Source organism: Balaenoptera musculus, chromosome 7 (assembly GCF_009873245.2).
Source record: "Balaenoptera musculus isolate JJ_BM4_2016_0621 chromosome 7, mBalMus1.pri.v3, whole genome shotgun sequence".
Classification (NCBI taxonomy): Eukaryota; Metazoa; Chordata; class Mammalia; order Artiodactyla; family Balaenopteridae; genus Balaenoptera; species Balaenoptera musculus.
Window position 1 is genome coordinate 19,596,315 of NC_045791.1, and position 16,107 is coordinate 19,612,421.

A 16,107-nucleotide genomic window follows, 5' to 3' on the forward strand; every position below is an offset into this window, starting at 1 on the left:
AATGTATTTAACCAGCTGCACCCCTTCACATAGCATTGATGGATTTTTTTCACCTGTGTGCATGGAAAAAGCTAGAGATCATAAAATGATAGAATGTGAGGATGAAGAGAGATTACAGGTATATGGAGACAGCAAGAGCTAAAGGGACGGGCTTTTTCTGCCAATGCTGCTGTTTGGTTTGGTGCTTTGTGATCTCTTCCAAAGCAAGAGTTGGGGTGTAGAATGGCTGACTGCTTTTCCTGTGAATCTTTGCTTCATGCTGAAAAAGAGTCTACAGAGAATGGGGATTTTAGATCACACAAGGGGATGTCTGAGTGAGGCAAAGATGATTATGATGCCAAGAAAGGAAAGGTAGTGTACAGAGATTAGAAAGGGACCTATAATGATAAAGGCAAAACAGTTACAAATGTGAGACATTTAACCTTCCCTATTACTTTGTGTCCAACCATGGGCATGATAATTGTTACCTTCTGCTACTTGCGTGGTAGTACATCAAACAGAACCAGCTCCCACGCTGCATGGCACCCAAGATTCACACTCCAAGAATGAAGGGCAGATGGGGCCCAGAGGCAGGCTCCACTCTTATATCAGGGAAATGTTTTCCTCTTGTTAACCAGTAGCCCAGGCTGGACAGGTCACAGCTCAGACCAACCTGGGACTCTGGCCTCTCCCTTGATGAGTAGGACCCATAGTGAGCAAGAACCAGACCACTTGATCTTTTCCAGCAGATATGATCAAATTCACAAAATATCTTAAGCTGTCATTTTATGTATAATTTTCTCTTAACTCATCAGGATTTCATTAGTGGTTAATAAAATGCCTTAGACCCTCCTGCAGAAGTAACTATGACAAGTAATAAAGTACAAAATAAAGAAAGACAACTCATACCTTTTGGTACTGTTTTGTTTGGTTTGCTGCTTTGTGATCTCTTCCAGAGCAAGAACCGGGCTGCAGAACAGCTGCCCACTTTTCCTGATTATCCTTTGCTTCATAGCAGTTAGACTGCTCCATTCTCGAACAAACCTCAAAATCTGGCAGAAAATGAGATAATGAAAAGAGTGTACAGCTCGCCAGGCATCTTCCTTTGAAAGTGAGGCTGCTTATAACATCTGAAAACGGATGTTTTATTATAGCCCCAAAATAGGCTTTGAGTTTCACAGCTTAAGGCTTTCTTCAATTTGAGGCAGTTTCCCTATCTTTATTGTGAACTATCTATGGCCAGTTCTGCATAGGTCTCGTTTAAGCCATAGACTCGCTAAAGGCACCCTTCAGGACACTCAGCCTACGTCCTTAACGCACACAGAGACCAAAAGTGGTCTGGCTGTCGGAAGGACACACCCCACCCGTGGCCGAGGCAAAACTGGTCCTGGGGACAGTGGGTCTTGTGTGGTGACGCTCACAGTGCAACATCTGAGCATCGCTTGTACCTGACTGCCTAAATTCTCACAGCAAAGAAGCCATCAATAATAAGTCTGGCACATTTTATTAGGCTTACCATTACTCTTACTTATTGGTCAGTTATAGGTAATTGGCTGTTTTCTGGCAATCTGAGAATCAAGATTACATGATACCAAAGAAAATAGCTCATGGCTACCTTTTCCTTTGAGACAGGTGCAGCCAACCAAGGGCAATGTTTCATTTCCGCTCAAAGGGCAAAAACATAATCACTATTTTCTTGTAAAAAGTGGTACACTGCATGCTGGCTCAGCCCCTGCGCTGCTGACCCGTCTGAGCAGTGACGATAAATCGGCCACAGATGAGAACTGAGGCCTCCCCAGCGGGTGTGTGGCCTGCGGCTGCACACAGACGCTTGCAGCAACGAATGGCGTCACCCCACGTGGTATTATCCCTGCTCTCAGAGCTTGTCAGTGTTAGAACTTAACCTACAAAAATAAAAGGCGATTCTGTCAGACGCAAACATCACAGTTGCTAATCCTGTGAATGAGAAATTAAATGATGTGAGGATGATTCTATACACAGAAACAGCAACCCTAGGTGTGATCATTTGCCAAGGAAACAGATTTCATGTTTATTCTTAGCACCGGGGTAATTCATAGGCAATGCCTGGACTGATTAAAACGCAACCAGAGATCTGACTCTGCAACGGGCCACAAAGTGCTCTGCTCTTATTAAACTCAAAAAAGGTCATTAAAATTAGTCAACAAATTTTCATGTAGAACAAACGCGCAGGACTATTCTTACCAGGGAGCGATTTTGTTTCAGCTGAAAGCTTGCTGGTAAATCTTCCCAAAGGTCTAATTTTATATCCAAAGGGATGAAATTACAGTTCATCTGGTTTCCATCCTGGTTATAGATTAGGAAGGCATTATTAATCCATTTTGTCTGTAGGCACTAATAATTATTTTAAAAGTAAAGAATTCTATTATGGCATCGCATGCCCAGTCTCCTAAAAGATAAACTGAGGCGGCTCATTCTAGACAAGATTCCACCCACACTCAGTGAAAGAACACTGAGTGGAGAAGGAGGGCCAGGCTCTCACGCCCTCTGAGTGTCCCCACTGCATTCAATCTTAAGGGTAAATGATCCCATGCAGAGGGGTGTGGTCAGTCAAATACGAGGCTTAAACATGAAGTATTTCTTTTACAAAGGGAAAGAAGAATCTCTGTATGTGGAAATCTACTGTATAAACAATAGTTGAACCCATATTCTGTAGAATTCTCTCAGCCAAAAGGTAATGTTACAGTTCCCACAATCACTTTGGGAAAAAAAACATACAAAAAGTACTTACATAGTGATTAAAGTTTAGATATGTAATCGTTACTCTAAACTCTGCATTAGACACGGGATTCTGGCTGAAATGAACAGTTCTCTGGAGGTACACTGTTAACATAAGATGCTAAACATCTGTTACTGCTCTTCCTTTTAAAGCGTGCTCTTTTAGGCACTGATCTAGGGTTTTTATCCAAATTTCTGTTTCTAGATTTTATTTCAGATCTCCTAAGGTAAAAAGGAAAGCTTTCATCCAAACTCTCCTGTAGCTATGAAAATCCCTGTTGACATTTCATCTGCTTAGTGTCTCAGGTTTAGAAAATTGATTGAACAACATTTCATGGCAAGGGGACATGTAAGTATTTAGAAGAGTCGTAAAAATGCACTTGAGACTAGTGCACAGGCGGGGCATTCGAGCCAGAATGTGGGTCAGGGAGGCCACGGTATTTGCCTGGCGGTGGGCACACCCCACTCTCTACCAGGAGTTTGCAGTTTTTCTCCGGTCTCCACCCAAGGGGGGAAACACCCTGATCAGATGATCCAGGATGCAGAGGCTTCACTGAGAGTAAAAAGTTTAAGGGCTTCTGAATTCCTGTATGCGCTCTGCCTGGGGTCCGCCTTCCGGCTTCTGGACTTTCCAGCCCCTGGGGTATCCGTTCTCTGTTATTCTCAAACCATGTAGACACGATGGTCTGAGAAGCACAGCCTGGAACTCCCCATATGAGGGGCACAAGGCACTTAGACCTGCCTCTAGGTGAGCAGAGGGGTCCTCGGTGCTCCCTGAGTCTAGAGGTTCCACGTGGTGGACCAAGGTCCAAGCCTTTAAGGGGAACGTGTCCTGTCTTCATTCTCAGTATCGCTCTTGGTGGTGGTCCCACAGTGGAGGCTGCCTGGGGCTTCTGGTATTCACGATCCTAGCCATCTCTAATCTTCTAGCAGTATCTTCTAATATTCAGTTAGAACTGAAGATTATTACGTGGTACACCATCTATCTGTATCTGATATTTGGGTTAGCAGAAAACCCATAACTGAGTTTGGGCAGCTCCAACCTAAGTTATCTTTAAAAAGGCATTCTGAGAATTCCCTGGTGGTCCAGTGGTTAGGGGTCCACATTTCCACTGTGGAGGACAGGACGGGTGAGGGTTCTAGCCCTGGTCGGGGAACTAAGATTCCTCATGACGTGTGGTATGGCCAAAAAACAAAACAAAACAAAAAAAGAACAAAAAGGCATTCTTTCAATAGGGCGACCCATGAGTTTAAAAACGCACAAATACTATTTTATGATACTTACGAAGATTAGATGTTTGAAACTGTAGACCAAACAAAAGCGTTCATAATCTTAGCAATTTTTTCTCTCAAACACTCACACTAGTTAATCTCGACCAAAGAGTCTCACATGGTCTGCAAGACCCTTTCAGAAGATCCAGACAGTCACAAGAGTTTTATAATAATAGTACAACATCATTGGCCTTTTTCACTCTCATTCTCTTATGAATGTACAGTGAAGTCTTCCATGCACAGGCAGACTTTAGAGGAAATTGCTAAAACTGTAAAACAATGCTACTTTCCTCACTAAACACTGTTTTTGTTTTGGCAGATATAATTAGTTTTCATAAAAATATGCTTCTTCTATAAATATGTAATGGACTTATTATTGCTACTCTTAAATGAATATTTTAAAGTGTTTCCATTTTAATTTCAAACAGTAAATATCAATAGATATAACCCACATAAACAAAAGCTCTTTGGGTCCTCAACAAACTTTAGGAGTGCAAAGAGGTCCTGAAAAGTTTGAGCGCTGCTAACCTGGGCTATGGCGGGCATCGGAGCAATCATATTATTAAAGCTTCCTAGGGTTTACTCAACACGGATGGGCAGGCTTAGGCTTCTGTAAAGACGCTACTGCTGCTGTTGCTGCAGGATCAGTGCAGGAGCCAACTCTGAGTGAGAGCGCGTGACGGTCAGGCACTGCGCTAAGTGCCTTCCGGGAATTAGCTTATTTTGTCCTGGCAACAACTCCTCCGTATTTTACAGTTGAGGAAACTGAGGCACAGCGCAGTTAAGTACTGTGTCCAAGATTCCACAGTGACAGATTTGAACTGAGGCACCCTGGCCCTGAAGTCTACACTCTTAACTGCTATGCTGTTTACCTCTAATTGCCTTTAGATTTAACAGAGGAATTTGAAAATTAGCTTTAAGGAGGAAAAGAACTCGATGCCTATCTCATTGCTAATAAAATTAATTATCTCCACTGACACATGAAAAAAGGAAGCTTTTTGTATGTTTCCAGAATCCACATGATGCTTACCTTAGTATAGACGTGAATCCGGTCAGTGTTCTTACTCGCACAAAACATTAAGGTATCACACACTGCCAAAGTGTCCGAACTCTTCAACTGTTCTAATAAACAAGATAAAAAAGAACCTGAAGGCGAATCTGCCCTCTGTCCAAAGCAGCTTATTCTTATCTTCTGTGGGTTAGGGTGATAAAATGGCTATAACAAATATATCAACATATTTGACAAAGTACATGTGTCTGGGTGTGAAATAAAACATGGTAGGCCATCTAACAGCATATTGGCTTATATGGTAACCAGTTGCTTTGAACTGTTGCTAATGATCCAACAAGAAAAAAAGAAATTCAGCATTCGCTAAAAAGGTAAGAGTCAGGCATAAGGGAGACCTTCCTGCCCCCCAAGAGTCCTTATCGATCTTGAAGGCTTCTAGAATCTATTCCTGTTGCTACAGAGGGTTTAAGTTAAGACTGAATGAGCACCATTTTGATTATCAGCAGCAATACAGCTATGTCGAGGGCCACTTAAATGACTGATGGCCTATGGCCTGGTGCCTCACATTCACAAAAGGAGAGGAGTGGAGAAGCCTCATTTCTGATAATCCCTCTTTATTTTTCCTTACTCAGTCCTACTGACCAATATATTCTGCAAGAGAAATAGGGTTATTCAAGCAGATCTAAATAATAATTACAGTTAGCACTTATCAAGCACTTAAAATGTGCCAGGTACTGTTCCAAGTACGTATATTAACACATCTCAGAAATTAAGTAGTGCATTTTACAGAGGAGGAAACTGAGGCACAGTAATCTGCCCAAGGCCACTAGCAACAGAGACCAGTAATCTGGCTCCAGAGCCTGTGCTCTTAACCTCTGCTGTAGTTCCTCAGTGACCTTTTAAGGTATTTTTCCAGATCTAGAAGTCTATGATTTGTTTGAGATTCTATTTAGCAATGTCATCTATTTTAATTTTTCTAATCAAGGCATCAGTCACTTTACAAACCGGGATTGTGGATTATTCCCATATTTCATAAATTCAAAATGTACATTTTTTCCACACTTTAACATCTCTGAAATTGGCATGTCTTACAGTCAATAATCGTGGCATTTTACAACCATGGTTGGCCAGGTGGCAGTTGTGAGGTAGTTGTCACTGCCTGAGCATAAGCTTAGTCATAACTACAGTATCGCTGTCACTTCAACACTACACTTGAGATACAAGCATTGTTGTTACTGAGTATTGAGTTTAATTATCTTTAAAATGTCTTTAAAATGTTTCACTATGGTTTGGGATTGAAATGAAAAGTTATCATGTATACCAAAAACATGGACACAGAGCAGAAGAGCATAAATTTGTTATTAAAGAAGCAAATATGCATCACCAGAGAAATAACCAGAATTTCTCATTGAGAAATTTCTTATTCTTGCCAAGGAATAACCAAGTGCTTCATGGGACCTAAGAAAAGGAGATCACTGCAAACAGAGAAAGATATTTTATATTTGAATACTGAAATGTGCAAAAGGGTTGCCTATTACATGCCAAGCAAGGCAAGCGAAGGCAGGAGAAACTGCCAGATCCCTCAGAACAAATGAAAGTGATGTCAAAGTAACAGAGGGTTTTATGATCTGGTCTGTGCTATCATTAGTTTATTGTGTCATAGCTTAATTGACAGAGTTTTTTTGTTTTTTAATGTACATAAAGTAAGTTCATCTCATAATCATTGTGTCTCCAGATTTGAAGAACTACGGTTAATGCATTAATGCTTAAAGATCAGAAGTCATTCTTTGATAAAAAGCATTACGAGAACAACTCCAACTTCTTGGTGGCTAGTAGCTACATTAGGGAACATATTTTTCTTTTCATTGTTTTCATGAAGTATAATTCAATGGTTTGAAACTACAGATAATGCATCTTTTGAAGATACAGCCATCCTTCCAGACCCCTAGAATTCCAGTTAGAACGAAACTACCGTTCCAGCGTGGTATATACCACTCTGGTTCTAAAAGAGCATATGTGGGTAGAAGAAGCATTTTACTATATAATGTGCCTTCTCTGTCTTCCTTCTGTTTTTCAAGGAAATTCATGTTAGTGAGTAGACGTGAAGCATATCGCTTTTGTGGCGGTCTCAGCCCAGTGATTTGAGAAGTAAAAAAAAAGAGAAGAGGGAATAGGTATGGGGGAAATAATGCTGGCATTGTCTACTGGATGAAGTCAATGCAAGTTTCACTAGCAGAATAGAATTTTTAAAAGTTTAGTGAGTTTTGGATACCAAGGGGGAAAAGGTGGGTAGGGTGGATTGGGAGATTGGGATTGACATACATACACTACTATGTATAAAATAGATAACTAATGAAAACAGACTGGGTATCACAGGGAACTGTACCCAATGCTCTGTGGTGACCTGAATGGGAAGGAAATCCAAGGAAGAGGGGATATATGTATACGTGTGGCTGATTCACTTTGCTGTACAGCAGAAACTAACACAGTATTGTAAAACAACTATACTCCGATAAATAAATAAATAGAAGTCTAGTGATTTTTGAAAAGTTTGTGTAAGTAAAGCTAACATACGTCTTCATCAAGGGACCAATTTGTAACTAATAAGCCAGTAGTATTTCCCTGCCATAGATGGAGAGACTCATGGCCCAGCTGCTGACAACTGCCAGTTGCTGATTCTGGGTCTGATGTTTAGTTAACTGAGCAGCACGCTATCCTAGAGCAACAGCTTCTGGAGGGACTGTCACAGCGAGAACAAGGAAACTGGAGACAAAGAGTCTGAGTCTACATTGTCTACTTAAAGGCCGTTAAAATTAACAGATCTAAACAGGATCCATTGTAAGCTAGTTTTGGGAAGACCTTGAGGAATTAGAGGAAAGGAAAGCTGAGTAAAGAGGAAAGGAGGATGCCCTGAGCTCAGAAATACTTAAACGGACGTTTCATTTCAGAGCTATGAATCCAGCTCTAAATTATCTATGTTTAACAGCAACTACCTTAAAAGAAAAACTGACAGTTCATCCCAACCATTTCGGGGTTGTTATAATGAGAACATCAATCTGTGGGTTACTATGGTCAGCAACTGAGTAACAAAGAAAATAACCCAAAAGTACTCACAATCTTTGGCCAGTTGGCCCATAAAGAGTGATGTATGACATATAGGCTGGTATTTGCCAACCATCACAGCTATAAATGATGAATGGAAACAACAAAAAAGTAAATAAATCTGAGACAGTACATGGCTGGTTCCAAACACAGTCATGATTCACACAGTCTTGAAATTATTAAAAACAAACAAACCCTCAAAACCCTAAATATAAAATATGCCAATGAATTGTAGCCATTTAAAAGAAATTCATGTGTGAAGGGTTAATGATCTCCTAAGTGGCTGTTAATAATCTGTCAATCTTACAACAATCCACATGGTCCAAAGGAACCCCCAAACATTAAAACCACCCTCTCACCGGGAGAATGGGCCAGGCTCGGTGGAGGCCGGGCAACAGGCCTGAGGTAGTACATGTGGCCACACATGGGTTTAGCTCTCTGTGTAACATCTGAATGTCAGCAGCTCTGCTCTTCCAGCCATCTGGTGTTTATGTATGTAGTTACAAGTAGTTGGTATTTTTAATACAAAAGGGAATACAAGGAACCTGGAACAAGGTAGTAATCGCAAGTCTACTAACAGTATGATGTGTCTACGTATACGGTTATTATTTGGATCCTGGAAATGGAAGCAAGACTTACCATCACCTGGCTGGGGTGTGAGTCCGTCCTCACTCTCAGTTTTTGAAACTTCTTCCTGGCTCTCAGCTAACGGTTCAGGTGCTGAATGTGCAAGGACTTGTTTTTCCCCGTCAGAACTAGTCCATATTTTTTCGGAGGTGTCTTTCTGAGAATCATCTTTCTCGTTTCTGTTTTTATACTGAGTGTGGTGGAGGCTATCTATTTGTAGAAAAAATTTGTACAACAAATAAACAAATTAATTTGTTTATTAAAATCAAACAAATAATTTACACTTACATTTAGGTAAAGTCATTATGTACTCTAAGCCCAATATAGAAAGTAGAGTTAAAAAAAAGTCACAACTAGGTTTTATAAAAAGACACAAAGTCAACAATGCTTGTTCTTTCTTTCAAAACATGCATCGGGAGTCACTAAATACCAAGTACTACTCTAGGTGCTGGAGAGGCAGAGTAGAAGACAAGACAAGACAGAAATTTCCCTGCTTCCTGGGATTCCATTCCAAGGGGCAGAAATAAACAGGTAAACAAATAGGATCTTTTCAGATAAAGAGAGTAAGTGAGTAAGAGGATGGGGTAGGAGGAGAAAAGTCAGCAGGCCCATTTGAGCTGAGAGCTGCCCAGGAATCTAGGAAGCCTGGCCCCAGGGGGCCTGTATTCTTAGATTAGATTCTTAGTGTAACTGGAAGCCATTAAAGGGTTTTAAGCAAAGGAATGTAATGATCTGAGTTTTTAAAGGATCACTCTGCTGTGTAGAGAAGGACCAGCCTCAGGGAGGCTTCTGAGGTCCTGAGCGAGAGATGATGGTGGCTTCCAGTGGGATGGTAGCAGTGAAGATGAAGTGGCTGCAATCAAGATATATTGTAGAGGTTATACTAGCAGAACTTCATGAAGTGGGAGGAGAGGGAAGAATCAAAGATGCTGCCTCTAGGTTTTTAACACGATGTGGGGAAGATGGGGGGAGAGAAGATTTAGTGTTAGATCTGGGGGTGGTGAATCGAGAATTCCATTTTGGACAAGTTAAGCTTGAGGCACCCATTTGGACATCCAGGTGGAGATGTTACACAGGCCACTAGATACATCCAATCTGGAATTCAAGATACATCCAATCTGGGCGTATGAGCTATAAGATGCCGAGCATAAGCACTAGCTGTTAAGAACAAAGCACAATACTAGTGTCCAGTGTATATTACACCAAATTTTATCTAACATACTAGAGACTGCGTCAGCAACCTTTATAGGACTTTCCAGTCCTATATCCTAATATTGCTCCTTTAATTTTTTGAATTCCACTGTTTCCTCAAACTGTTATATGGCAGGTATTGATTTTAAAATTTGGATGAATTATGCGGAGGGGGGAGGGATAGTTAGGGAGTTTGGGATAGACATCTACATACTGCTATGTTTAAAATGGATAACCAACAAGGACCTACTGTACAGCACAGGGAACTCTGCTCAATATTATGTAACAACCCAATTGGGAAAAGAGTTTGAAAAAGAATGGATACATGTATACTATAACTGAGTCACTCTGTTGTACACCTGAAACTGACACAACATTGTTAACCAATTATACTCCAATATAAAATAAAAAGTTTAAAATAATAAACTAAACTAAAATTTAGATGGATTAGAATTAATTCTGCTTTTTAATGCTTTTGGAATGCATCCACATCAAGGTTGGAAATCATTATGTCAAACTGTAGTAGTATTAATCTAATAATTATAACTATCATACACAGTAATATCACCGTTACTTAGAGTATGTATTGCTCTTGGGGACTTCCCTGGTGGCACAGTGGTTAAGAATCCGCCTGCCGATACAGGGGACACAGGTTTGAGCCCTGGTCCGGAAAGATCCCACATGCTGCGGAGGAACTAAGCCTGTGTGCCACAATTACTGAGCCTGTGCTCTTAGCCCGTGAGCCACAACTACTGAGCCTGTGTGCCACAACTACTGAAGCCCACACACCTAGAGCCCATGCTCTGCAACAAGAGAAGCCACCGCAATGAGAAGCCCACGCACCATAACGAAGAGTAGACCCTGCTCACCGCAACTAGAGAAAGCCCGCGTACAGCAACGAAGACTCAACGCAGCCAAAAATAAATAAATAAATAAATAAATAAATTTATTTAAAAAAAAAAAGAATATGTATTGCTCTTAATCAGACTGTTTCATATTCACAAAAGGTGTTTTGTTTTTCTTAGACTGCTTGACAGTTTGCTTATTAAATCTTGGTTCTAGAAATCTTCATTGCTGCTCTTGGTATCAGAGAAAAATCAGAACTATAAAACCCTATTAGGGCTTCCCTGGTGGCGCAGTGGTTAAGAGTCCGCCTGCCAATGCAGGGGATACAGGTTTGAGCCCTGGTCCGGGAAGATCCCACATGCCGCGGAGCAACTAAGCCCATGTGCCACAACTACTGAGCCTGCGCTCTAGAGCCCGTGAGCCTCAACTACTGAAGTCCGCATGCCTAGAGCCTGTGCTCCGCAACAAGAGAAGCCACCGCAATGAGAAGCCCACGCACCACAAGGAAGGGTAGCCCCCACTCGCTGCAACTAGAGAACGCCCGCGCGTTCAGCAACAAAGACCCAACTCAGCCAAAAATTAAAAAAATAAAAATAAAAACCCTATTAAACTATGATTTTTATTGCTCAGTCACTCAATTTATAGACTTCATGTGAACTGATATTATTTTGTAGTCACGAGATATTTTATTTTTATTGCCTGTAGCAGTTGGAAATTGAATGAGATAATGCAAATTGTGGGAGATATTATATGGAATAAGCTTGTGGCTCCAATTTAGTTCATAGACAACAGGTGTCCACATTACAAATATAACCACCCAGATGGCAGACTTGTCAGTTTTGGTAGGAACACCCAGAATTGAAGGAGGAAAGACTCAGCTACTGATTACATTTTCTTTCACGTCAAAACTAAGGCAGAGGAGAGCAAGGCAAGCAGGAAGGAACTGGAGCATCAGAGCTTCTCTCTTTGCTGAGTCTTCGTTAATGTCAATACTCTGAAGAATTCACATAAGATGGAAAAGTAGATGTGTGTAATTATTACAGTTGATAAAATTTTATTTTATTTATGATTTTTTCCAGTTTCCATAACGGTCAACTTGGCATTTTCAGTTGCCATAAAATTGGAAACAAAAGGAATACTAATGATCTTTTCTTAAGACAACCACAGTTGTTAATAATCATTTCAAAAATAAAACATCAGAAAATGGCATATCATGCTAGAAAAATATACTCTGAGGTATGTTTATGATTTCTAGTTTTAAATAGCATGTTTTAGAAAAGAATAAATTCATAAAATAGACATGAAATCGGTTTTTAAAAGAAGATCTATAGAGGAATTTTTATGATTTGTCATGGAAGAAACATGGCACAATGAATATTTTACTAGGCAAAGAAGCTACGCTGGATTCATTTTGCTATTAAAAATAATAATCTGTAATTTCTTTAAAAACAAGTACTATCTACAAAGGAAAGAAAACAGCAGGTCTATGACTATGAGGCATATTTGCTGCCATAGCAACAGAGCTTCTATTCCTGCCCACTGAATTCACATCCTGTTGGCATTAATCAGAAATGTCCATTTGTGCCAAATTAATGCCATGTCACAGACGCTGGGGGATATACATTCTTGACAGAACTGGGAGATTTTCACATTCCACAAGGGGATAAATTCACAGTCTTCACTATGTGAAGTTCTTCCTCCAGCTTAAAAGCTAAAGTTGGTACCCAGTCACACAGATCTCTGAGGATAGCAGTTGCCTCTGAAAGCACAGGTTATCTGAGGACACCACTGCCAGCCCCCCCCCCCATGGTTGCCCTCTGTGTACTCACCAGCACTGTCCTGAGGGTTCTCACACATTTCACAGTAAGGTAGCACTGAGTTATTAATATAGGTGCAGAGAGCACACTGCCAGCCCTCACCAGGAAGGGGTGGGGTGGTGGCCTGGGCCTTGGCCTCACAGACCCTGTCCATGAGCGGAGCTTTGGTCTGCCCGGGCTGGGATGGTTTCTCCTCCAGGGGACTGCAGCGGTCATTGGTGGTGACCGATTTCATTTTTTTAGCTTCAGGTTCAAGATCACTTTCATAATCTCTTGTAGCTGTTTTTCCAGGGTCTGCTGGTGCTACGGTATTTTTCTCCTGGAATGCCCTTGATTCATCACAGGAGGTCACCAACTGTCTCTTCTTAGGGTTTGGTAAAAAGAATGATCGAATATCACGCTGTTTTTCTTTTTCAAACTAGGAAACATAAAGGTATTAAATTAAGAGGCTATTGAGTATGTTCTTCCTGAATGAAACAGGTTAACAAACTCTTTTCATTAGCCATATTCCTTTATCTTTTGAACACCTTGTTGGAAATGAATTCAATCATGCAATGACTCTTCATATATCCATACATGTAGAATACCACCAACACCTCCATATACTTTCTGTGTCTAACTTTTTTAAGCACTTACAATGTGCCAAGCACTTTACATATATCAACTCATTTAATCCTCATGCCAGCTCTGTGAGGCAGGTACTCTTATTCTTCCCATATTTCAGATGAAGGCACTAAAGCTTTAGAGAAGTTAGGTAACTTGGCTATGTGAGTTATATAATAAAAATTTACTTTATAAACTATCTGCTCTAGATGTATGTGAGGGAAAGGAGGCAACTGTGTGTCTAAACATTTCAAGTCAATCAAGACTTAGAAAAATGTTTTCATGACCAAACTATACACATGAACAATGTTCATAAACAATATGTTTTTCATATTAAAATACTTTCCTGACCAGGGAGTATTTTTCAAATAGCATTAAAGATATCAATTAGAACAGCTTCTTTAATAGACACAGTTTAATAATTATCTTTTTGAGAAATATATCTCTCTCTTCTAAGAACAGCAACTTCACTGTCTCATGTTTTTCATCTTCTTTTCAATGTGTAAATCTCAATCTCCTAGAGAAAGAAGGATACCCATCTCCACAAATGATTAGCCAGCAGTTAAGGTAAATTAAAGGAGTTAATTTTAGAGCAGTCCTGCCAAGGCCTGAATTGGGTACCATGGTGGACACACACTGTGCTAGGCTGCATTTCCAAAAATGGTCACACCGATTCTTATTCCATTTCGTGTACTTGTGACATTGACACACCTACATTTAGAGGTGGGGTCTGCGTCCCTCTCCCTTGAACCTGGGTGGACCTTTGTCTCAGTCTCAACCAGCAGAATGCAGTGAAAGGATCACTGTGTGACTTCTGAGGCTAGGTTCTAGAAGCTAACGTGGCTGCTGGCACTCTGTCTCTCTCTTCTTCTCTATATCTTTTGGGAGGGACACTAGCCTTTGAAACATAGCCCGCACGTTGTGGGGAAACCCAGGCCACATGGAGAAACCAGGTATGGGTATTCAATCTGACAGCCCTACGTAGGTCCCTAGGTGACAGCCAGCGTCCATTATCAGACATGGGAGTGAAGAGGCTTTCAGATGTTTCCAGCTCCCAGTCTTGGGATCTTCCAGCAAAGGTCCCAGTCCTCATGGAGCAGATACGTCACCTCCATTGTACCCTGGTTGAATTCCGTATCCACAGAAACCATGAGAAATAATACATCACTATTGTCGTTTTAAGGCACTAAGTTTTGGGGTAATTTGTTATGCCACAATACATTACGGAGACAGACACTATAGATAATGACATCCAAATATTGCAAAGAGATAGCTTACATAATAAATCTTATCTTTGTTTCTTAGTAGTGCTGCATAAGAAAGATTTAGCCAATTAATGGAGACAGAAGGATTAGTGGTTACTGGGAGCTGTGAGAAAGGGAAACAGGGAGTTATTGCTAAATGGTTACAGAGTCTCTGTTTGGGGTAATAAAAAAGTTTTGAAAATAGTGGTGATGGTTGCACAACATTGTGAATGTAATTAATGTCACTGAATTATACACTAAAAATGGTTAAGATGGCAAATTTTACGATTATATATAATCACAAATTTTTTAATTTCAAAAAAGGTTAAAAAGGTAAGAAAAGAAGAAGGAATATTTATGTTGTTCCCATATTGGTAAAATTAAAACATATACTATAGGAAAAAAAGTCCCCCCCCAATAATGTACAACTTTGATTTTGTATGACTGTTATTTATATATTCTCATATACTATTAAAAAGTTATCTAATAAGTTGTGGAAGTTACAGAACTTAGATTAAAATATAAAGAATGAAATCAATAAGACAAGATTCTTAAAACAATGCACAAGGGAAATTCTAAGAAAAGGGTGGAGGAAAGCAGAGAGATTATCAGACAAATGGAGTTTGGTGTTAAAAAAGTAACAAGGATACAAAGAGAGTTCTGTATCTAAAGAGAACGTTCTAGTCCATATAATAGGACTGCAAAGAGAGCTTAAAGAATTTTGAAAATATTGGCAAATGTTCAGCAAATGTGAACAAATTCTACCAGCTATTTCTAGTTAAACCATAATGATTTTACAAGACAGGTTAACTTTCTGAGTCCCTGTACATGTCTGGAAATGACCTGATTTTGCCCTAACTCTTAGTAGTTTTGTTGGGCATACAATTCTTCAAAATCTTTAAAGACACTGCTCTATTTCTTCCAACATCTGATGATACTGACAATGTTCCTTTGTAGGCTGCAAACTCTTTCTTCATTTTAGAGGCTTCTGGGACCTTTTTATCCCTGGTATTCTAAAATTTCACAATGATCAATGTCTATATATCTCTACCTGTGTCATATATATCTATATGCTTTCTGCCCAGCACCCAGAATACCTTATTAATTTTATATAGTATTGATCATCTTTAGTTCTTAGAAATTTCTATTCGTCTTTGATAGTTTCTTCCTCCTCATTTTCTCTTTTCTCTTTTTCTGGAATTCCTGTTAGCAGAATGTTGAACCTAGATATTTATGTCATCTTTTGTTCTCATATTTTCCTTCTTTTTGTCTTTTTACCCTCTAAACTCTTAGTGTTTAGCTCTATTTTATCTTTCAACCCTTCCATAAAATTATTTTGGTTTGGCAGTCATATTTTTAACATCTGTGTTCTTTTTTTGTTTCCTTTTTTGTTTGTTTTGGCTGCAGTGCACGGCTTGAGGGATTCTTAGTTCCCCGACCAGGGATTGAACCCCGGGCCCCGGCAGTGAAAGCGCTGAGTCCTAACCACTGGACCACCAGGGAATTCCCTCTAATATCTAGAAGTTCCTTTTCTTTTTATAGTATTCTGATTTTATTTATATTTGCAATATCATCTCAAATCTAAAGCTACGAATTAGTTTTTAAAAAGTTATCTCTATGATCAATTTTTGTATTAGTTTATTTTTGTTCACATTTTTCA

General features: G+C 39.9%; 1 protein-coding gene across 3 annotated transcripts in view; it reads right to left on the reverse strand.

The window, feature by feature from the left end:
- Positions 1 to 16,107, reverse strand: part of ZRANB3 (zinc finger RANBP2-type containing 3) — a 265,687-nt gene that overhangs the window by 12,928 nt on the left and 236,652 nt on the right. For all 3 annotated transcript variants that reach the window (XM_036858718.1, XM_036858719.1, XM_036858720.1), the window contains 5 exons: positions 12,613 to 13,018; positions 8,759 to 8,956; positions 5,039 to 5,130; positions 2,203 to 2,304; positions 889 to 1,031 (listed from right to left, as the gene is read on the reverse strand). In XM_036858718.1, coding sequence (XP_036714613.1) covers positions 889 to 1,031; positions 2,203 to 2,304; positions 5,039 to 5,130; positions 8,759 to 8,956; positions 12,613 to 13,018 — 941 coding nt within the window. The remainder of the gene's footprint in view (positions 1 to 888; positions 1,032 to 2,202; positions 2,305 to 5,038; positions 5,131 to 8,758; positions 8,957 to 12,612; positions 13,019 to 16,107) is intronic.